The sequence below is a fragment of the Bos indicus x Bos taurus genome, chromosome 12 (genome assembly GCF_003369695.1).
Source record: "Bos indicus x Bos taurus breed Angus x Brahman F1 hybrid chromosome 12, Bos_hybrid_MaternalHap_v2.0, whole genome shotgun sequence".
NCBI lineage: Eukaryota > Metazoa > Chordata > Mammalia > Artiodactyla > Bovidae > Bos > Bos indicus x Bos taurus.
The window spans coordinates 35,536,388-35,559,234 of record NC_040087.1 but is presented as its reverse complement, the minus strand read 5'-3'; the positions used below and the strand labels follow the sequence as shown (position 1 = coordinate 35,559,234).

The 22,847-nt window shown below is 48.8% G+C and overlaps 1 protein-coding gene across 1 annotated transcript in view; it reads left to right on the top strand.

The window, feature by feature from the left end:
* IL17D (interleukin 17D) overlaps positions 1-22,717 on the top strand; it is a 30,525-nt gene extending 7,808 nt beyond the window's left edge. The window contains exon 3 of the mRNA XM_027557618.1: positions 21,385-22,717. Within this exon, the coding sequence (XP_027413419.1) occupies positions 21,385-21,667 (283 nt within the window). The 3' untranslated portion in view covers positions 21,668-22,717. The remainder of the gene's footprint in view (positions 1-21,384) is intronic.
* Positions 22,718-22,847: the final 130 nt, after the last annotated feature.

Sequence of the window (22,847 nt, the reverse complement as noted above, 5' to 3'; positions counted from 1 at the left end):
CCAGCTCCAGCAAGCAGGGGCTGCTCTCTGGTTGTGGTGTGAGGGCTTCTCATTGCAGTGGCTTTTCTTGTTGTGGATCGTAGGCACGTGGGCTTCAAGAGTTGCAGCTCTTGGGCTCCAGAGCCTGGGCTCATTAATTGTGGCACACGAGCTCCCCAAGGCATGTGGGATCTTCTTGGACCAGGAATTGAACCAGTGTGCCTTGCATTGCAAGGCAGATTCTTCACCAGTTGGACTACCAGGGAAGCTCCTTTTTTTCGTTTTTAATTGAAGTGTAGTTTTTATTACATTTTGATTACATTTGATTACATTACACACAATACAATGTTGTATTGGCTTCTGGTGTATAGTAAAGTGATTCAGATATACATGTATATACGCATGTGTGTGTGTATATATATATGTTTCATATTCTCTTCATTATGTTTTATTATTGATATTGAATATAGTTCCTGTGCTATGGTGTAGGGCCGTGTTTTTTACGCATTGTATATACTGTAGTGTGTATACTAATGCCAAACTCCTAACCTATCCTCCCCCCTTCTCTTTTGGTAACCGCAGGTTTATTTTCTGTGTCTGGGAGTCTGTTTCTGTTCTGTAAATAAATTCATTTGTGTGACATTTTGGATTCCACATTTTAGTGGTATCATATGGTATTTGTTTTTCTGTCTGACTTGACTTAGTATGATTGCCTCTTGGTCCATTTATGTTGCTGCAAACGACATTATTTCACTGTTTTTCGTGGCTGAGTAGTATTCCATTGTATATATGTATCACATCTTCTTTATCCTTCCTCTCTTGATGGTCGTTTATGTTGCTTCCATGTCCTGGCTCTTGTAAATAGTGCTGCAGTGAACACTGGGGTGCACGTGTCTTTTAGAATTGGAGTTTTTGTCTTTTCCAGATATATGCCCAGGAGTGGGCTTGCTGGGTCATATGATAGCTCTATTTTCAGTGTTCTAAGGAACCTCCATACTGTTCCCCACAGTGCTGCACCAGTTTACATTCCCACCAACAGCGTAGGAGGGTTCCATCTTTTCTACATCCTCTCCAGAATTTGTTATTCATATGCTTTTTAATGATGTCCCTTCTCACTGCTCTGAGTGGATTTGATTTCATTTCTCTAGTAATCAGCAGTGTTGAGCACCTCTTATGTACCTTTCGGCCATCTGTATAGCATTTTTGGGAAAATGCCTTTTTAAGGTGTTCTGCCCACTTTTTTAATTTGGTATTTTGGTTTTCTGTTATTGAGTTGTATGAGCTGTTTGTGTGTTTTGGAAATTAAACTCTTATTGGTTGCATTATTTGCAAATATTTTCTCCCAGTCCTTTTGTAGGTAGTCTTTTCATTTAAAAGCTTTTTAAAATGAAAAAGGATTTTAAAAGTAAAGCCTTGTAAGTTTGATTAGGTCCCATTTATTTATTTTTGCTTTTATTTCTGTTGCCTTGGCAGACCAACCTAAGAACACATTGGCAAGATTTATGTCAGATAATGTTTTGCCTGTGTTCTCTTCTTAGAGTTTTATGGTGTCCTGTCTCATTGTTTTAGAACTGTTTTTGCTGCATCCCATCAATTTTGAATCATTGGCCCTTTGTTTTCATTTGTATCTGGGTATTTTAAAATTTCTTCTTTGTTGTTTTTTGGTCGCACTGCGTGGCATGTGGGATCTTGGTTCCCTGACCAGGGATTGAATTCATGTCCTCTGCTTTGGCAGGTGGATTCTTAACCACTGGACCACCGGGGAAGTCCCACCTTGAAATCTTTATTAAGTAGACTGCCTGCCTCCATTTCACCTAGTGCTTCTGGGTTCTTATCTTGTTCCTTGCTTTGGAATGTGTTCCTCTGTTGCCTCATTTTGCCTAGTTAGCTGTTTTTATTTCCATGTATCTGGTAGGTTGGTGTGTGTCCTGTCCTTGGAGAAGTGGCCTCTTGTAGCACACAGGTCCCCTCTGGTCACCAGAGCCGTATGTTGGAGTGAACCCTCTGTGAGCTGCCTGTGTCTTTCTGTTGTGGTGGGCTGACCGCTGTGGGCAGCCTGGGAGGCGTTTTGGGGCCCTGGTACGGTTGGCTCTGGTACTAGGCCTTGTCTTGTGTGGAGGCTGCTGGCCACTGTGGGCTGGTCATAAGGAGTATGGCTACAGGGCCTGGGGGTCCCAGGGACAGTGCTGGCCCATGGTGGGGTTGGCAGGGAGCAATCCCAGGGTGGGGTGCTCTGGGGCCAGTGTTTCTGGATCTTGTGTCAGCTGCTGGGGGACAGGGCTGGGTTCTTGACACAGCTGCTACAGGTTGCAGGGTGTCCCAGGGCCAGTGCTGGCCTGCTGATGAGTGATGCTGGATCCTGGGGGACTTGCTGAGGGGTCCAAGATGTGTAGAGCTCATGGTAGCCTGGGGGTGAGGGGGGGACTGGAGCCTGGGGTGGGGCCTGGGGCAAGTGCTGGCTTAGTGATGGGTGGAGCCAGGTCCCAGATCAATGGTGCCAGGCCTTAGGGACCTGGGCTGATGCCAGCCTGCTGGTGGGAGGGTGGGGCAGTTGGCCGAGGGTCCCAGGCATCTCAGGGCTGGCGTTGGCTGGGCTGTGTCCTGCCATGGCAGACCTCGGTGCTTCCGTGGTCCTGGGGCTGGTGGGGACCCAGGGTTCGGGGGGCTGGGTCCTGGGCTCGCTGGTTGCCAGGCCCTAGGACCCTAGAGCTGGTGTCAGCCCACCAGTTACTGGCACTGGTCCTGAGGGCATGGCCAGGTCCAGGGGTTCTGGGCTTGGTTGCCGGCTCACTGGTGAGTCTAGGGGGGCAGAGGACCCAGGGGTCTTAGGGCAGCCTGTCTGCTGGCAGGTGGGGCTGCGTTTCTGCTCAGTTAGCCGTTTAGTTGAGGAGTCCCAGTACTGGGGCCTCAGGCGGTGGCCAGGGCAGGGCCGGTGACACACTGGAGCAGACCCACGGTGGCATGTGTAGCACCATCATCCATGTGGTGGGAGGAGCTCCAAGGAATGGCCATGCCCGTGACTGTGGCCCCCAGGAGCTCAGTCTCCAGCATCCTGGTAGACAGGGGAGCTGACCTGGGCTTCTCTCAGATTACTGCTCCTGCCCCGGGCCCTCAGGGATGCCCTGATGTAAGCCCTACTGGCCTTTTAAGCCAAACATTCCAGGGGCGCGTCTTCCTGGCACAGGATCCCCAGGCTGGGGAGCCCGGAATGGGCTCAGACCTCTTGTTCCTTGAGTGGGGGAACTTCTGCAATGTAGTTGTCCCCCCGTTTATGGGCTGCTCACCCCCTGCCCCCAGGGGTGCGGGGCTCAGCTGTGCTGTGACTCAGCCCTTCGGCTTGTGTCACCGTTGTTCCTTCTTTACATCTTTAGTTGTAGAAGGTCTTCCCTGGTAGGTTCTGGTCTGTGTTATCAGTAGTTGCTCTGTAAGTATTTGTCATTTTGGTGTGCCTGTGAGAGGACGTGAGATTGGGGTCTTCCTGCTCCACCATCATGGCCGAGCTCCTGGAAAAAGCTGGAGGGGGACAGTGGTGGGCAAAGCATCTGAGTCTTTTTCATTTTAGCATGTGGTTGGTTTACAGTGTTGTGTTAGTCTGTGTACAGCAGAGTGATTCACTTATATGTGTATATACATTTATCGATTCTTTCTCAGATTCTTTTCCTATTTAGGCTATTACAGAATACTGAGTAGGGTTCCCTGTATCATACAGTAGATCCCAGGTCCTTGTTACCTATTTTATATGTAGTAGCATGTACATGTCAACCTCAGTTTCCCAATTTGTCCCCGTACCCTTTCCCTCTGGTAACCATAAGTTTGTTTTCTACATCCATGACTCTACTTTTGTTTTGTAAATAAGTTCATTTCTACCCTTGTTTTGTTTAAGATTCACATATAAGTGATATTATATTTGTCTTTCTCTGACTGACTTCACTCAATATGACAATCTCTAGATCCATCCATGTTGCTGTAAATGGCATTATTTATTCTTTCTTTATGACTGAGCAATATTCCATTGTATATATGTGCCACATCGCCTTTATCCATTCATCTGTTGATGGACATCTAGGTTGCTCCCATGTCCTGGCTGTTGTATATAGTGCCACTATGAACATTGGGCTGCATGTATCTTTTTGAATTATGCTTTTCTCCAGATATGTGCCCAGGAGTGGGATTGCTGAGTCATATGGTATGTCTGTTTTTAGTTTTTTAAGGAATCTCCATACTGTTCACCACAGTGGCTGCACTGTTTACATTCCCACAAACAGTGTAGGAGGGTTCCCTCTTCTTCACACCCTCTCCAGCATTTATTATTTGTAGGTTTTTTTGATGATGGCCATTCTGACCCGTTTGAGATCTCATTGAAGTTTTAACTTGCATTTTGTTAATAATTAGTTATTACTAGACAATAATTCCTGATTCTCCTAATGCTGGGAAAGACTGAAGGCAGGAGGAGAAGGGGATGACAGAGGATGAGATGGTTGGATAGTGTCACCAACTCGATGGACATGAGTTTGAGCAAGCTCCAGGAGTTGGTGATGGACAGGGAAGCCTGGCGTGCTGCAGTCCATGGGGTCACAAAGAGTTTGACATGACTGAGTGACTGAACTGAATTGAATAATTACTGATGTCGAGCATCTTTTAATGTGCTTTTTAAGCTGTCTGTATGGTTTCTTTGGAGAAATGTCTGTGTAGATCTGCTTATTTTTTCATTGGATTGTTCGGTTTTTTGATATTGAGCTATCTATTGTTCAGTCACCAAGTTACGTGTCCGACTCTTTGCAACCCCATAAACTACAGCACGCCAGGCTTCCCTGTGCCTCACCATCTTCCGGAGTTTGCTGAAGTTCATGTCCATTGAATCAGTGATGCCATCCAACCATCTCATCCTCTATCGCCCTCCTCCTCTTGCCCTCAATCTTTTCCCAGCATCAGGGTCTTTTCCAATGAGTCAACTTTTTGCATCAGGTGGCCAAAATATTGGAGCTTCAGCTTCAGCATCAGCCCTTGCAAAGAGTATTCAGGGTTGATTTCCTTTAAGATTGACTTGTTTGATCTCATTGATTCCAAGGAATGCTCAAGAATCTTTTCCAGCACCACAGTTGGAAATAATCATTTCTTCGGTGCTTTGCTGTCTTTATTGTCTAGCTGTCACATCCATACATGACCACTGGAACAACCACAGCTTTGACTATATGGACCTTTGTTGGCAAAGTGGTGTTCTTGCTTTTTAACACAGTGTCCGTGTTTCTCGTAGCTTTCCTGACAAGAAGCGATCGTCTTCTAACTTCAGGGCTGCTGTCTGAAGTGATCTTAGATCTGCAGTGATTTCAGAGCCCAAGCAGAGGAAATCTGTCACTGCTTCCACCTTTTCCCCTTCTGTTTGCCATGAAGTGATGGGACTGGATGCCATGATCTTAGTTTTTTTTAATACTGAGTTTTAAGCCAGGTTTTTCACTCTTCTCTTTCACCTGCATCAAGAGGCTCTTTATAGTTCCTCATCGCTTTCTGCAATTAGAGTGGTATCATCCATATATCTGAAGTTGTTGATATTTCTCCTAGCAATCTTGATTCTAGCTTGTAACTCATCCAGCCCAGCATTTCACATGATGTGCTCTGTGTATAAGTTAAATAAACAGGGTGACAATAAACAGCCTTGTACTCCTTTCTCAATCCTGAACCAGTCAGTTGTTCCATACAGGGTTCTGTTACTTGTCGACCCGCATACAGGTTTCTCAGGACACAGGTAAGATGGTCTGGTATTCCCATCTCTTTAAGAGTTTTCCAGTTTGTTTTGATCCACACAGTCAAAGGCTTTAGCATAGTCAATGAAACAGAGGTAGATGTTTTTCTGGAATTCCCTTGCTTTCTCCATGATCCAGCGAATGTTGGCAATTTGATCTCTGGTTCCTCTGCCTTTTCTAAATGCAGCTTGAACATCTGGAAGTTCTCAGTTCATTAATGCTGAGGCCCAGCTTGGAGGATTTTGAGCATTACCTTACTAGCATGGTAGATGAGTGCAGTTGTCCAGTGGTTTGAACATTAGTACTGCCCTTCTTGGGAATTGGGATGAGGATTGACCTTTTGCAGTCCTGTGGCCACTTCTGGGTTTTCCAAATTTGCTGGCATATTGAGTGCAGCACTTTAACGGCATCATCTTTTAGGATTTTAAATACCTCTTCTGGAATGCCGTCACCTCCACTAGCTTTATTGGCAGCAGTGCTTCCTAAGGCCCACTTGACTTCACACTGCAGAATGTCTGGTTCCGAGTGAGAGGCTACACCATGGTGGTTATTCGGGTCATTACGATCTTTTTTTTGTACGGTTCTTCTGTGTATTCTTTCCATCTCTTGATCACTTCTGCTTCTGTTAGATCTTTACCATTTCAGTCCCTTACTGTGCCTATCTTTGGATGTAATGTTCCTTTGATATTTCCGGCTTTCTTGACGAGATCTCTAGTCTTCCCCTTTCTGTTGTTTTCTTCTATTTCTTTGCGTTGAAGAAGGCCTTCTTGTCTCTCTTTGCTGTTCTCGGGAACTCTGCATTTGGTTGGGTATACCTTTCCCTTTCTCCCTTGCTTTTCGCTTCTCTTCTTTCCTCTATTTGTAAGGCCTCCTCAAAGAACCACTTTGCCTTCTTGCATTTCTTTTTCTTTGCGATGGTTTCGTTCGCTGCCTCCTGTACAGTATCATGGACCTATGCCCATAGTCTTCAGGCATTCTGTTTACTAAATCTAATCCCGTGAATCTATTCCCTATCTCCACTGCATATTCATAGGGGATTTGATTTAAGTTGTACTTGACTGGCCTAGTGGGTTTCCCTAGTGGTTTTGCTATGAGAAGCTTATGATAAGAGTCATAGTCAACTCCAGGTCTTGTTTTTGCTGACTGTAATCAGTCTGATTTTGGTATTGACCATCTGGTGATGTTCATGTGTAGGGTCATCTTTTGTGTTGTTGAAAAAGTGTGTTTGCTATGATCAGTGCATTCTCTTGGCGGAATCCTGTTAGCCTTTGCCCTGCTTCATTTTGTACTCCCAAGGCCAAACTTGCCTGTTACTCCAGGTGTTTTTTGACTCTCTACTTTTGCATTCCATTCTCTTTTTTTGGTGTTAGTTCTAGAAGGTCTTGTAGATCTTCATAGAAGTGTTCAACTTCAGCTGCTTCACCATTAGTGATTGGGGCATAGACTTGGATTACTGTGATGTTGAATGGTTTACCTTGGATACGAACTGAGATCATTCTGTCATTTTCAAGGTTGAACCCAAGTACTGAATTTCGGACTCTTGTGTTGATTATGAGGGCTACTCCATTTCTTCTAAGAGATTCTTGCCCATAGTAGTAGATATAACGGTCATCTGTATTAAATTCACCCATTCTCGTCCATGTTAGTTCGCTGATTCCTAAGATCTCAGTGTTTACTCTTGCCATCTCCTGCTTGACCACGTCCAGTTTACCTTGATTCATAGACCTAACATTCCAGGTTCCTATGCAATACTGTTCTTTACAGTATCGAATTTTACTTTCACCACCAGACACATCCAGAACTGAGCGTCACTTCTGCTTTGGCCCAGCTGCTTCATTCTTTCTGAAGTTATTAGTGGTTGTCCTCCCCTCTTCCCCAGTAGTACATTGGACACCTTCTGACCATCTTTTGGTGTCATACCTTTTTGCCTTTTTACACAGTTCATGGTGTTCTCATGGCTAGTATACTGGAGTGGTTTGCCATTCCCTTCTCCAGTGAACCATGTTTTGTCAGAACTCTCCACCATGACCCATCCATCTTGGGTGGCCCTGCATGGCGTGGCTCAAAGCTTCATTTAGTTACGCAAGCCCCTTCATCACGGCAAGGCTGTGATCCATGAAGGGGAGCTACCTGAGCTGTTTGTATATTTTGGAGATTAATCCCTTGTTTGTTGCATTGTTTGGAAATATCTTCCCCCATTCTGTGGGTTGTTTATTGCTTCCTTTGCTGTGCATAAGCTTTTAAATTTAACTAGGTCCCTTTTGTTTATTTTTGTTATTATTTTCATTACTCTAGAAGGTGGATTCAAAAAGATACTACAAAAAACAAAACAAAAAGATACCGCTATGATTTATGTCAAAGAGTGTTTTTTCCTGTGTTTTCCTCTACAAGTTTTGTAGTATCTGGCCTTACATTTAGGTGTTTAATAATCCATATCTTTGTGTATGGAATTAGAGAATGTTCTAATTTAATTCTTTTACATGCTTTCCCAGCAGTGCTTATTGAACAGACTGTCGTTTCACCATTGTGTATTCTTGCCTCCTTTGTTGTAGATGAGTTGATCATAGGTGTGTGGGTCTATTTCTGGGTTCTCTGCCCTGTTCCATTGAGCTATATGTCTGTTTTTGTGCCAATACCATACTGTTTTGATTACAGTAGCTTTGTAGTATAGTCTGAAGTCAGGGAGTGTGATTATTACAGCTTTGTTTTTCTTTCTCAAGAGTAAGATCTTTTGTATTTCCATGTGAATTTTAAAAATTTCTTGTTCCAGTTCTATGAAAAATGCCATTGGGTAATTTGATAGGGATTGTATTGAATCTCTATATTGCCTTGGGTAGGTAGTACAGTTATCTAAAAAATACTCTTCCAATCCAAGAACATGTTCTGTCTTTCCATCTGTTTGTATCATCTTTTATTTCCTTCATCAGCATCTTATAGTTTTCAGAGTACAGGTTTTTTGCCTCCTTAGGTAGATTTACTCCTAGGTATTTTATTCTTTTTTGATGAGATGGTAAATGGGATTGTTTCTTGAATTTCTCTTTCTAATATTTTGTTTAGTTAGAATATCAGTCAGTTCAGTTGCTCAGTCATGTCTGACTCTTAGCGACCCCCTGGACTGCAGCTTGCCAGGCTTCCCTGTCCATCACCAACTCCTGGAGCTTGCTCAAACTCATGTACATTGAGTTGGTGATGCCATCCAACCATCTCCTTCTCTGTTGTCCCCTTCTCCTGCCTTCAATCTTTCCCAGCATCAGGGTCTTTTCTAATGAGTCAGTTCTTTGCATCATATGACCATAGTATTGGAGCTTTAGCATCAGTCCTTCCAATGAATATTCAGGACTGATTTCCTTTAGGATTGACTGGTTTGATCTTCTTGCAGTCCAAGGGACTCTCAAGAGTCTTCTCCAACACCACAGTTCAAAAGCATCAATTCTTTGGCACTCAGCTTTCTTTATAGTCCAACTATTTCACATCCATACATGACTATTGGAAAAACCATAGCTCTGACTAGATGGAGCTTTGTTGGCAAAGCATGTCTGTTTGTTAATATGCTGTCTAGATTTGTCATAGCTTTTCTTCCAAGGAGCAAGTGTCTTAATTTCATGGCTGCAGTCACCATCTGCAGTGATTTTGGAGCCCCCCAAAATAGTCTGTCACTGTTTCCATTGTTTCCCCATCTAGAGTATAGGAATGTATATTTTGTATCCTGAAAGTCTAAAAATTTTTTGTTTAGTTATTATTTTGTAAAATATTGGTTGTGCTGGGTCTTCATTGCTGCCCAGGCTTTTTCTCTAGTTGTGACGATGGGGCTACTCTGCAGTTGTGGTGTGTGGGCTTCTCATTGCGGTGGCTTCTCTTGTTGCAGAGTGAGGGCTCTGGGGTGCATGGGCTCAGTAGTTGTGGTTCCCGGGCTCTAGAGCACAGACTCAGGAGTTGTGGCCCTGAGGCATGTGGGATATTCCCAACCCAGGGAGTGAACCTGCATCTCTTCCATTGGCAGGCCAATTTATTACCATTGAATCACCTGGGAAGCCCTGTATCCTGACACTTGACCAAATTCACGGAGTCTAGTAGTTTTCTGGTAGTGTCTTTAGGATTTTCTATGTATAGTATCTTGCTTCTGTGTATAGCCTGAGTGTCATTACCTTCAGTCATAGAGCATCTTTCTTGGTAGGTTCTGGTCTGTGTTATCAGTAGCTGCTCTGTAAATGTTTGTCATTTTGGTGTGCCTGTGAGAGGACATGAGTTCGTGGTCTTCCTGCTCCACCATCATGGCCAAGCTCCAAAAAAAGGGGTTGGGCAAAGCATCTGAATTTTACAGTGGAAAGCAGAAAGGGAAATTTACCAGTCATGAGGAAAGAGCAGACACTGGAGAAACGGAGCTTCAGTGGGTCATGACAGCCGCCCATTTCCCAAGAGCCTTGGCTTGGCGGGAACCGTGCGCTCTCACAGGCTGCACGGAGGTCAGAGCCCTGGGACCCAGAGCCTGGGTGTACGGGGCGGGGGCCCAGCCAGGATGCAGGTGCAGAGGCCACTGTTCCCCTGCTGTGCTCCCACCCATGGGCTCTTAGAAAAGCAACATTCAGCCTCCAGAATAGAAAAATATTTTCTCATTCACTTTGTGGCATCCTGTTTATTTCTCTTAAGCTTAGAAACAAATATGACAAAAATAAAATCAGTGTGGTTGCTCAATAGATATTTTTAAGCTACACTGACATATTAAGGAACCTATTATAAGAACACAGGTTTATTAGGGTTTAAAGATACACATTGCTGTATTGACTCCCCAAAGATAAATACCCTCCAACACGCTGTGTAATTTTTACTTGTTTATATTCCTCAATTTTGGGTATAGTCTAAAGATAACTTTCCTTTGGGGTTTATATTTTTAGGCTTTGCTACTTTTCTTTGTTGATTCCTCCTGGATCTTTAAGTCACCACACCTACGTTTATTCTGTAGTAGACAAGCGCATGGATCAAGCAGCAGCTCGGGAATAAACGGAGGGAGAAAGCAGCAGAACAGGGAGGGGGGCGGACCAGCAGGGGAGGCCGAGGACCTGACAGGCGGGGTGGGGGCCGCCATCTGTGGGGCCGGGGGGATGAGCCTGCCTGGGGGACCTGCACGGGCATCCCGGGGTTAGGGGGCGGTGGCAAAGTGGAATTTTCCCACGAGAACTCAGTTGGCTCTGCTCTCTGCACCCCAAACTCTGTGCAGGTAACTGGGGAGCAGGGGTGGAACACCAAAAGCTTTTGGAGGGGGTCACCCCTGTCCCAGCCAGGCCAGCAGGGTGCCCACAGGGGTCATCCTCATTCCCACGAGCCCCTCAGTGGGTGTTTGTTGATGTTGGTTTCAGGAGGTTGAAACAGGTGCTCTCTCCCCCAACCCCCACCCCCGACCCCACGTCAGCCGCCCTCCTCGCAGTGCCCCCTCGTGGAATCCACTGCCCAGGGCTATGCCCTGGACATCATTTTTTCTTCACTGTAAAAGAACTGTAAAATTGTAAATAATATTTTTTTTTTCGTATTTATTTGGCTGTGCGGGGTCTTAGTAGTGGCGTGTGGAGTCTAGTTCGACCAGGAATTGAACCCAGGTCCCCTGCACTGGGAGCATGGAGTCTTAGCCACTGGATCACCAGGGAAGTCCCGGTAAAAGAATATTAAGTGGAGTAGAGAGGTAAAGAGCCTGACGCTGGGGACAGCCCTCCCCTTTCTTAGTCTCCCTGCTTAGCTTTGTCTCTAAGACCTCCCTCCCCTAGTGCAGGGTCAGACCCGTGTTCAGGCACCTAGGGCACGGTGCCCATGGGCAGGAGTGGGGCTCCCAGGGGTGGCCGCTAGGGGGCAGCACCGGCCCACCCGCCCTCAGCCCTTGCGTCTTTGAACCTGGGGAGCCATGTCTCTGTCTCCTTTGCAAGTTCACTGCCGCCTGGGGCTGTTTCACTGTCCTGATGACTTAGAAAGGAAGCTTTCAGCCCTCACCGGGGTCTGTGTCTTGTCTACACATCGTCGCGGGCGCTGAGTCCTTTCTGTTACGAAGGGAAGGGCAGGGAGGGAGGGAGAAGAGGGCCAGGCGGGTGGCCTCCAGCCACAGCATGTGACACATAGGGGTGGGGGCGGGCATCCTCAGACTCCGAGGTAGAGAAAGGACAAGCTCATTGTTGAAACCTGCTTGTTAAATGTTGGCGTGACTCCCTGGCATATTTTTACGGATAAATGACTTTAATAAGTCAAGATCCTGTATCGTTTTTCTTTTTCTCCAAGCTTCTCAGAGCACAGCAGGCTTGGCTCCAGCCACCACTGTTTGAGAGTAAAAATACAAGTGCCATTGGGAGCCTTGTCACAGGGTGAGAGTGTTGTGCCTTAAAGGTTGTCTTCTCCGACTGCTGGGTCTTGCTCTACGTGGTTTCCTTGGGTGCATGACTGTTCCATGACGTAGTCACTTCTCAGATCCTGATGTCCGGATACAGTGTCTGTGCTCTTCAGGCCAACATGGGGCCGGGCAGGCAGAGGGTGGACAAACTCTTGGCATCCATCTTCCAGAGCCGCCTGGTGAGGCTTGGAGGAGGGCGGTGCGTGCGCTGCCCCCAGCTGACGAGGTCAGGGAGACGGTAACCTTCCAGAAGCTCCTCACGAGGGGGTGGCCTGCCCGCTCACCCCAGGGACAGCGCGAGAACATGGCTCCGACCCCAGATTCTGCTGCTTCCCTGGAGCCTCTGTGGCAAGAGTTCTGTTTTCCTTTGAAGAGACCTGCTGGCTGCCCAGAATGCGTGGCATCTGCCCCGAGGGAGGAGACGGCCAGGGACTTCTGGCTTACCTGGCCCCTTCTCTGTCCCTGGGCAGCTCTTGGTCCTCCAGTGTCTCCGGGCTCTTCCCTGACCTCCAGGTGGGCGCGACTGCTGTGGCCTCAGTGGGTTCACCCTTTCCAAGACCCCCGGTGGTGGGGCTGAGCCCCGGGGAGCCTCCGGTCCCCCTGCAGGGATGGGAATGGGGACCAGCCTGGCGGGCAGAGAACCCCATGGGTCTGGCTCAGCTTCAGGATGGCAGCATGGTGGCCTCGGCCTGGGGTGATTGACCCTGGCTGTCCTCACCGGCATGGGGCCAGGTGCTCCCAAGGGGTGGCCTCGGGGTCTGAGTGGGTCAGGCCTGCTGCCCTCCCCACGGCCCTCCCCTGGGATGCACCACCCAGGTTCCTGTCAGGCAGGGCCATGTCGAAGGCCTGTCTGGCTTGGCCTAAGTGCCGGTGCTGAGGTCTTCTGTCCCCTCGTCCCCTTCCCTCCCCCCAGCTGTGGGGCCTTTTCCACAGAGAACCACAGACCCCATCTTGGTGCTTCGTGGCCTCAGACCTGGGCCTGGTGCCCTCCGCTTGGCTGGGCAGGATTGTCTAGGGGGCTTTCAGGCCTGGCCCTGGGCTGAGCTCCAAGCCCTGGGGAGGGCTCAACTGCCTGGCTATGTCTGGCAGTCTCAGCACCACTCTGTCCATGCTGGGTTAGCAGTGGCCTTGAGCTCTAGTTAGACTCCTCGGCTGGGGTGTCCCAGCGGGTGGTGGGGGGCATCCTGAGATGGAAGTGTATCGGAAAACGCTCCCCACCTCCGAGGTGCCTGGGGCTACAGCCCAGCTGGGGGGCTTCTGTCCTGGGCCTCCTGGTGGCTAGAGGGCTGAGCTCCTGGGTGTGGCCTGAAGGGTGAGAAGTCAGGGCTGTCACAGGCCCCACGTCACCATGTGCTTCTGGAAACCAGTTTGGAAGCCTGGTTTCTGCCCCAGTTGCACCCATGCAGGAGACGTTCCGGCTCTTGGGAAGGGAACATGCCCCCTAAACTTCCCCAAGGGCCACTGCTGTTACTAGCTGTTACCTTGATGGCTGGTGGGAGGTCCCCCTGTCCTTCCCCATCACGGTCTAGGCTATTCTGGGCCCTTTTCTGTCTGTGTGAATTTTAGGGTCAGCTTGCCAAGTTTTAAAAGAGATTGACAAGAACTGCACGACTTGACAGATTACTTTGGGCAGAGTCTCTGATACCTTGGAACCTCGGGATTACAGGCATCTTTTTTAAGCAGAAAACATTGGTAAAAATGTAACTTTATCAGTCCTGCCTTCAGGAAGCTGGGGGACCTCCACTTTGCCGAGAACCAGTGGGAGTGACGTGCCCCTCTTGCTGGTTGGTATCCAGGTCAGAATGAAATTGTAGGTTCAGGACCCTCATTCCAGGCCACCCCTTTAAGAAAGTCTGTTGACCTTGGGATCTGAGGGCCCTGGGCTGTTGAGGCCACTTCCTCCAGTGCTTGTGGCGGAGGGCCTTTCCCCACTTCTTCCCGGCTTTGGGGTCTGGGGTCTTGAGACTGACTGCTGTGAAAGAGACGACCCCACAGCCTCTGTTGTTTGTGGACTAGTTTGTGTTTTGCAAAGAGGGAGGGTGGGTTTGTGCACTGACTCGGCAGCTCTGTCCTCGACCTGCTCACCGTCCTCATGAGCTGCTTCAAATTGTTTCCTATGGTCTGGGGCCCGGCGGCTTTTCCTGGCCCTGCCGTCACCCACATTCCTCTGGGCTCGGTTTCCATCCCCTCCTCACGTCCTTTGTTCCTGGATTAAGCCGGCCAGCTGTCGCTGCCTCCGGCCAAGCTTCACATGTGGGTCCCAGCAGAGGAGACCTGGCCCGGTTCCTGTTCCCCTAGGCGGGCGCGCACGCAGAGCAGCTCTGTGGTATGTCCTTGTTGGTGACAGGGACAACCCCTCTGGTGGCTCTTGATGGCAGTGTTCTTCACAAAGTGCTCCAGTCAAGAGTCTTTCTGGGATCTTAAGGCAGGAGGTTGCGGGGGATCCGCTTGAATGTGCATCTGTTCTGTGTCCCGAGGCATCTGGGTCCCTCCCCTCTCCCCGCTGTGGTCCCCACAGGCCCCCTGGTGCTGGGTGCCATGGCATGGATGCGTGGTGCCCCTCCCTTGGCAGCATCTCTGTGTTTTGAGAGAAACCCTGGCCATGAACCCAGATGCTACATGATGGGCGGGGGTCTTGTCCAAGCGCCTTGGCCAGCGCGTCCCCAAGGCCGACTGGTGGGAGAGGGGTGGATATTTTTAGTCGGATGAGGCTTCTGACCCGTCGCTGCATCCAAGCAGCCGTCAGGTCCCCTAGCCAGTGACACGGGGACTGTCACCCGTGTCAAAAGAGAAACCCCAGCCGCGAAAGGGATCTTTGTGCCCCAAGGTCAGACTTAGGTCACAAATGTGGAAGCTGTGCAGGGCCTCTGCCAGGCCAGTTCTGTCCCTCCCGTGGCGGTGTCCACACTGCCTGAGCACCCCCGTGTCGCCCTGAGCCTGTCTGCCACTCACAGCCCTTCGTGGCTCCAAGGGATGGAACTCCAGACTCTGCTCTGGGCTTCAGGGCTCCTGCCACCTCACAGATTTCTTACAGGTCCCTGCCCCACTGCACACACATGTGCACCCACACATGCACGGCCATTCCCCCAGGTGTGCTGCTCCCTGCCCAGCAGTTCTCTGTCCTCACCTCACTGCTAGGCCTCCCTCGGGGCCTGCGCGGAGTGTCCTGACCCCTGGCTGACAGTGTCAGGTTCAGAGGCACATGGTCACTGTGTGTGTGTGTGTGTAGGCACGCGTGCATGTGTACACACTCACAAGTTTGGTAGTTTATCTAACAGGTAAGGACTCTTAACAAAACCACAGTACCATTAATACACCTCAAAGTGAATACTTCCTTAATATCTTCAAATAGTCTGGTTCAGATTTTCTTGTCTCATATTTTTAAAACTTAAAAATTTTTCTCTTATTATTTAATCCTATGCTTTGAAATAATTTCAAAGTAACAGAAAAACCTGTGAAACTAGCACGAGGAAATCCCCATGCCCTCTGCCCAGACATCAGCATCACCGCTCAGCACGATGAGGACGCGTGTGAAGGCGGTGCTGGGTTCCGGGACGGGCAGAGGGTCCTGGCGGTGCCTCTTTACTGCCTGGGGTCCAGCCTTGGGGCAGCTCAGGGCCCTCAGTCTGTGACGGTCCCTCCATCCTTTGTCGTGGCACTTTGTGACACTCTAAAACAATGCTGGAGTGTTGTTTTGTTGAATGTCCCTCTCTAAGGGTTTGATGTTTTTTAAGCAATCATATAATTTCTCATCCAAATGAAAACACTTGTTAATTGGGACTCGGTTCCTTACTGCACCCGACTCATCTGGAGGTGTAAACCAGGTCAGCAATGCTCGGGCACTTAGTCTCTCTGCTCAGGCTCTTAGTTTGTTGAGATATAATCGACAGGTTGTGTTAGTTACAGTTGTACAGTATAATGATTCAATATCTGCATATGTAACAAAATGATCACCATGATAAATCACTATCTCCTAGAGTTTGCTCAAACTCATATCCATTGAGTTGTTGATGGTATCCAACCATCACATCCTCTGTTGCCTCCTCCTCCTCCTCCCTTCAGTCTTTCCCAGCATCAGGGTCTTTTCCAGTGAGTTGGCTTTTCCCATCAGGTGGCCAAAGGATTGGAGCTTCAGCATCAGTCCTTTCAATGAATATTTAGGGTTGATTTCCTTTAGAATGGCTTCCCTGGTAGTTGAGCTGGTAAAGAATCCGCCTCCAATGCAGGAGACCCTGGTTCAATTCCTGGGTTGGGAAGATCTGCGGAGAAGGGACAGGCTACCCACTCCAGTATTCTTGGGCTTCCCTTGTGGCTCAGCAGGTAAAGAATCCACCTGCAATGCAGGAGACCTGGTTTTGATCCCTGGGTTGGGAAGGTCCCCTGGAGAAGGGAAAGGCTTTACCCACACCAGTATTTTTTTTTTAATTAATTTATTTTAATTGGAGGCTAATTACAATATGGTAATGGTTTTTGCCATACATTGGCATGAATCAGCCATGGGTGTGCATGTGTCCCCCATCCTGAACCCCCCTCCCACCTCCCTCCCCATCCTATCCCTCAGGGTTGTCCCAGCACAACAGCCCTGAGACCCCTGTTTCATGCATCAAACCTGGACTGGCGATCTATTTCACATATGGTAATATACATGTTTCAATGCTGTTCTCTCAAATCATCCCACCCTCACCTTCTCCCAGAGTCCAAAAGTCTGTTTTTTATCTCTGTGTCTCTTGCTCTCTCACATATAGGGTCATCTTTACCATTTTTCTAAATTCCATATATATGTGTAAATATACTGTATTGGTGTTTTTCTTTCTGACTTACTTCACTCTGTATAATAGGCTCCAGTTTCATCCACCTCATTAGAACTGATGCATCCTTTTTAATAGCTGAATAATATTGCATTGTGTATATGTACCACGCCTTTCTTATCTATTTGCGGATGGACATCTAGGTTGCTTCCATGTCCTGGCTATTATAAACAGTGCTGCGATGAACATTGGGGTACACGTGTCTCTTTCAGTTCTGGTTTCCTCAGTGTGTATGCCCAGCAGTGGGATTGCTGGGTCATAAGGCAGTTCTATTTCCAGTTTTTTAAGGAATCTCCACACTGTTCTCCATAGTGGCTGTACTAGTTTGCATTCCCACCAACAGTGTAATAGGGTTCCCTTTTCTCCACACCCTCTCCAGCATTTATTGTTTGTAGACTTTTGGATAGCAGCCATTCTGACTGGCGTGGGATGGTACCTCATTGTGGTTTTGACTTGCATTTCTCTGATAATGAGTGATGTTGAGCATCTTTTCATGTGTTTGTTAGCCATCTGTATGTCTTCTTTGGAGAAATGTCTGTTTAGTTCTTTGGACCCATTTTTTGATTGGGTCGTTTATTTTTCTGGTATTGAGCTGCATGAGCTGCTTGTATAGTTTTTAGATTAATTGTCAGTTGCTTCGTTTGCTATTATTTTCTCCCATTCTGAAGGCTGTCTTTTCACCTTGCTTATAGTTTCCTTTGTTGTGCAAAAGCTTTTAAGTTTATTAGGTCCCATTTGTTTATTCTTGCTTTTATTTCCATTACCCTGGGAGGTAGGTCATAGAGGATCCTGCTGTGATTTGTGTCGGAGAGTGTTTTGCCTGTTTTCCTCTAGGCCACTCCAGTATTCTGGCCTGGAGAATTCCACTGGACTCGACTGAGCGACTTTCTCTTTCCTTTAGGATTAACTGGTTTGACCTCCTGGCTGTCCAAGGGACTCCTAAGAGTTTACTGTCTTGGCAACTCTTAAATATGCCACAGCATCGTTAACTAGTCCTCATGCTGTGCTGTGCATCCCCACAGCTTATAACCAGAACTTTGTACCATGGACGCCCTGTACCGTTTTGCCCACCCTCCACTCCCTGCCCTGGCAAACACTGGTCAGTTCTCTGTGTCTATGATTGTGTTTTGTTTAGATGTCACATATAAGTGGGATCACACGGTGTTTATCGTCCTCTCTGACTTCACTTAGCATAATGCCTTCAAGTTCTATCCACGTTGTTGCAAATGGCACGATTTCATTCTTGATCATGGCTGAACGATACTCCATTGCATATATACCGCGTCTTCTCTGTCCATTCATCCACTGGCGGTCACTTAGGTTGTTGCCATGTCTTGGCTGTTGTAAATAATGCTGCAGTGATCATATGTCTTTAAAGGTGGTGTTTGTTTGCATTGGATAAATACCCAGCAGTGAAATTGCTCTATTATATAGTAGTTCTATTGTTACTTTTTTGAGGAATCTCCGTATTATTTTCCACAGTGTCTGCACCAATTTACACTCCCACAAAGTGTACACAAAGGTTCCCTTTTCTCTGTGTCCTCAGCAATAGTTATTTCTTGTCTTTCTGATGACTGCTATTCTTTCAGATATAGGTGACATCTCATTGTGGTTTTAATTTGCATTTGTCTAATAATTAGTGATGGTGGACATCTGTCCATGTGCCTGTTGGACATCTGTATGTCTTCTTTGGGAAAATGTCTGTTTAGGTCTTGTGCCCATTTTTAAATCACATTTTTATTTTTTGGTTTTGAGTTACAGGAGTTCTTTGTGTATCTTGTGTATTATCCCCTTATATATGGTTTGCAAATATTTTCTCCTGTTCAGCGGGCTGCCTTTTCATTTTGCTGGTGGTTTCTCAAGGCTCTTTTTTTTTTTTTTTTCAAGGCTCTTTTAATATTTAATTGCCCTGCCTCTTTTCCCTCTTGGAATGAAACCTGTTGAGTTTCTCTCTACACTTCCATGAATGATCTTATTTAACTACTATTCATGTGCTAATAATGTAAAAATCTCCCTCTTCAGCTAAGATCTCTCCTGGGCTCCAGCCTGTCTTCCACTCTGTACCCCGAGGGACCTAAACTCCAGGAGACTGGGTCACTTCTTCCTTTAACACCCTGCTGCCTTCAGGGTCAGACCCTCCACTGAGGGCTCCAGCTGCACCAGTTCTCCTGGGTGGCCCCTCCTAACTGACGTGGTCCCAAGTCTAGGCTCTGACCTCTGCCCAGAGGCCCTTCCTCTCCTCCACCTGGACCAATCCACCCGGGCTCCGCTTTGCCAGGAAGCCGCTCGTGCTGCCATGGCTGGGTTAACTGTTTCTTTGTACATTTACCCCGGAGAGAGTGAGTCCTTGGACAACAGATGACTGTATTATTTCATCTGTATTCCTACTGCCTGAAACATCCCTGGCACTCAGGTGTTTGTTGAATGTGAGCGGAGATATTATAATACATTTCTTGTCCTTCTAATGCTAAGTTAAGGTGTGAATGACAGGAAGCTGAGGGGTCGAGTCAGACCCACCCTCTCACCATCTGCTGTGCGGCACTGGGTGGGCTTTGGAGCAAGAGGGGACGACAGGTGCAGCCCTCACCTTTCCCTCCCAGGGGAAGGGGAGGAAAAGGTGCATTTATGTCTGAGAGGCCCCAGGTGTTGTAGGAATATGGGGAAAGTCAAGGTTAACTTTGATTAAGGCAATCTGAAAACTCTCTAAGATTCTGACTTGCACTGGACCTTAAGAAATGAGATTAGTATGGGGGAGAGTTCATTAACCTTGAGCAAAGCTCAGCCGTGGCCCCCACCAGGCGTCCCACTACGGGACCGGGCAGTCTGCCCAAGCTCAGGGAGGTGTGCGTCAGGAGCAGGTTGTGGAGGCCTTTGGAGGCAAAATGGAGGAGCTGATGTTCTTCCTGACGTGACCCCCACTCCTGCCTGGAGGCGTTCCGGGGGGTCTGTGCCCTCATTGAAGGATGGGAATGAGGCGGTTCAGGGCTTGGAGAGTTGGAAAGGTAAAGCTCTTGCAAAGGCAGGGCTGACAGTTAAGTGATGAAAAGCTCGTAACATGTTACCAGCCCTGTGTGTGCACACTGGACAGGCTCGGTGTGGATCTGAGGTCCTGGGGCAGACAGGGGTGTTTGCCAGCCGGCCCTGCCGCCCTCCTCCTGCTCAACTCAACAGATTTCTGCCCCCACCCCCTACAGCAATGAGAAGAGAATTGGGGCGGGGGACGGTCCACGCCTGAATTGGCTCTCCCTCTCCATTGCGATGCCTGTCTTGGTCACCTGACCTTATCCCCACATCCATGTGGTGGCCAAGGACTCGGATATGTCCCTCTGGGCAGTGAGGCGCTTGGGGGCAGGTGCGTGGTCCCTGAGTTTAAGCACCCCCCTCCTTCCCTGGGGCCACAGATCACCCCACACAGACCGTCCTAGCTCTTTCCTGCTAAGTGGCTTGTACTCAGCGTCATCAGGTGGACTTGTTGCTGCCAAGATGCCATTTCTGGGTCTTCCTGCTCAGTCATCTGCTCCATCAGTGTCTAAAGATGCTGAACCCAAAGGAGGAAGCGAGCCATGGACCTTCCCTCAAGTCAGGGGCCATGGCTGCCCCCAGGCTGTGGGCAGTTAGCCTGGCTGACATGGTCTCCTGCCTCCAACGCTGACAGCCGGTCAGGTTCCACCTCCCCACCCTGTCAACTGTCACGTGTCTTCCCGCACCTGTGCTTCCATAACTGGTTGTGTGAAGGTCCTTCTTAGCTGGACACTTCTTAATTCAGCTGCTGCCCGGAAGTCCCAGGCACTGCAGGCCAGGGAAGACCAGTCCAGAGAGGTCCCCTTGGGCTGATCTCGTTTGGTTCATTTCTGTCCTGTGCTCCCGTGGGGCTAGCATTCCGGGGCCTTCCCAGGTGTGACCGGCATACAGTGTGTCCCCCATGAGGTCAAAGGTCACAGCTGTGACTCTTGAGACTAAAGGGTCACAAGGGATAGGCTCTAGAAGAGGGCAGAGGAACAGTGATGAGAGTCTGGGGTCATGGCAACCTTGTGACGTGGGGGATGTTAGGGAGGAGTGCTGGTCCCCACTAGTGACTTCCGGGTTTCAGGGAGGTGTGGTCAGAGTCCGCCGGCGGCTGTAGGCCCGCCGTGGGCCGCTGACGCTTTGGATTTGGCATCTGACCAGGAAGTAGGGTGACATGGAGGAACATGGAGTGGTCAGGTTTAGGGTCTCCTTCACTTTCCAAGTCCTGGCCTGCCCGCCCCCTCTCCGTGTCACTCAGCCCCTTCACGTGGGCAGGGCGGTGGGTGGACCTTGATGGACAGAGGGACCTGGGTCTGGGCCTCCTGAACGGGTCTGGCGGTTCGGGGTGGGAGGCCACAGGACCCTTGGAGGAGCTGCAGGCTCCAGGCTGAGGAGGGGCATCTCCCTTTTCGGGGTGTGCGGTAGACTCCGGGCGTGGTTCAGGGAGCGTGGCCCGGGCCCCAGCGCCGCCCTCTCCCCGCAGGATCTCCTACGACCCGGGCCGCTTCCCGCGGTACCTGCCCGAGGCCTACTGCCTGTGCCGGGGCTGCCTGACCGGGCCACGCGGGGAGGAGGACGTGCGCCTGCGCAGCGCCCCAGTGCTCGTGCCTGCGGTGGTCCTGCGCCGCACCCCGGGCTGCGCAGGCGGTCGCGCCGTCTACGTCGAGGAGTATGTCACTGTGCCCGTGGGCTGCACCTGCGTGCCCGGGCCGGACAAGGATGCGGACGCCGCCAACTCCAGCCTGGACAAGTCGGCCCGGCCCTGACCGCCCACCCGGGACCCCGGGCCCGAGGAAACGTGCCCAGCGGTGGACAGGACCGGACTGGATCCTGTGGTGGGCTGCCCCGGACTTCCTCGAGCAGGAGCGCAGGGCGGCCGGAAGGTGATGGGGACTGGGAAGGGTGGCCTGCCTCGCCCCCCAGGACCACGGGAGGGGTGAGCCTCAGAGGACAGACCGATGCTTGCAGTCTTTTTTAAAAAGTAGAGTGTAATCCGTTTATTCAGCTATTTTTTCAATAGGGGCAGGAACAAAGTATTTTCATATTAGCCATTTTGAGCAAGTATATTGTTTTTACCTGACCTGTAAACATTTTATAAACATTGTTTTCACTTCCTCAGCAGGAATTTTTAGAAGCTCAGGTAGGCTAACTCTTCGGTTGGTCACCAGTGGACATGGCTGGACAGGACCTGCCCTCCCTATGGGCAGCTCAGCTCACCCCAGTCTTTATTCATGAGGATATAAATCACCACAGGTTTATACAGGTAGAAAGTTTTTCACTTTTCAAAGTCAGGGGCCAGTTTGTGGACAAGAGGCAGTGAGGTCAGAGCGTGGTATGTAAGGTCTGTGCCAATTCCCAGGTATCTGGCTAGTTTTAAGGGCTTCAGGAGCTATTAAGTGGGCAGACTTACAGTTTCCAGAATGCAGGAATGGAGCCTCTTCTAGCACTGCAGCTAAACCCCAGAACTATCTGTAAACGTGAGACCTTCTTAACTCGATTTATGTAACACCTACAGGTAGGTGAAGGGCATGCTGGCTGTGGTTTTCTCTCTGGACTCAGCTTTGATGGTCTCAACTAGTTCTTAGAGCAAACGATGTTTATTAAGGTCTTAATTTTATGGCTGAAGTTTTTAAGAGCAACTGTGAAGTCAGCCTCTGTTTATGTGCTCTCTTCCCCACTTACCATCAGCCTTGGCTTGATCTGAATGGAAGCTTTACTGAGAACTTCCAGTTTGTATTATATATTGACAGAGGTTGTACATGAAAAACATTGCTGAGCAAAATTCATATTTTCCAAATAAAAATTCAGAACTGAAACCTGTGGGTAGTTCTCTACAGCTTGGGGTGAATGTTACTTCCGTGCTCAACCTCTGGAAATAACAACATACGGTAAGCCTAGTGGTGGTATATCTGGAATACACCACTAGATATTATCTGAACCTTTCAG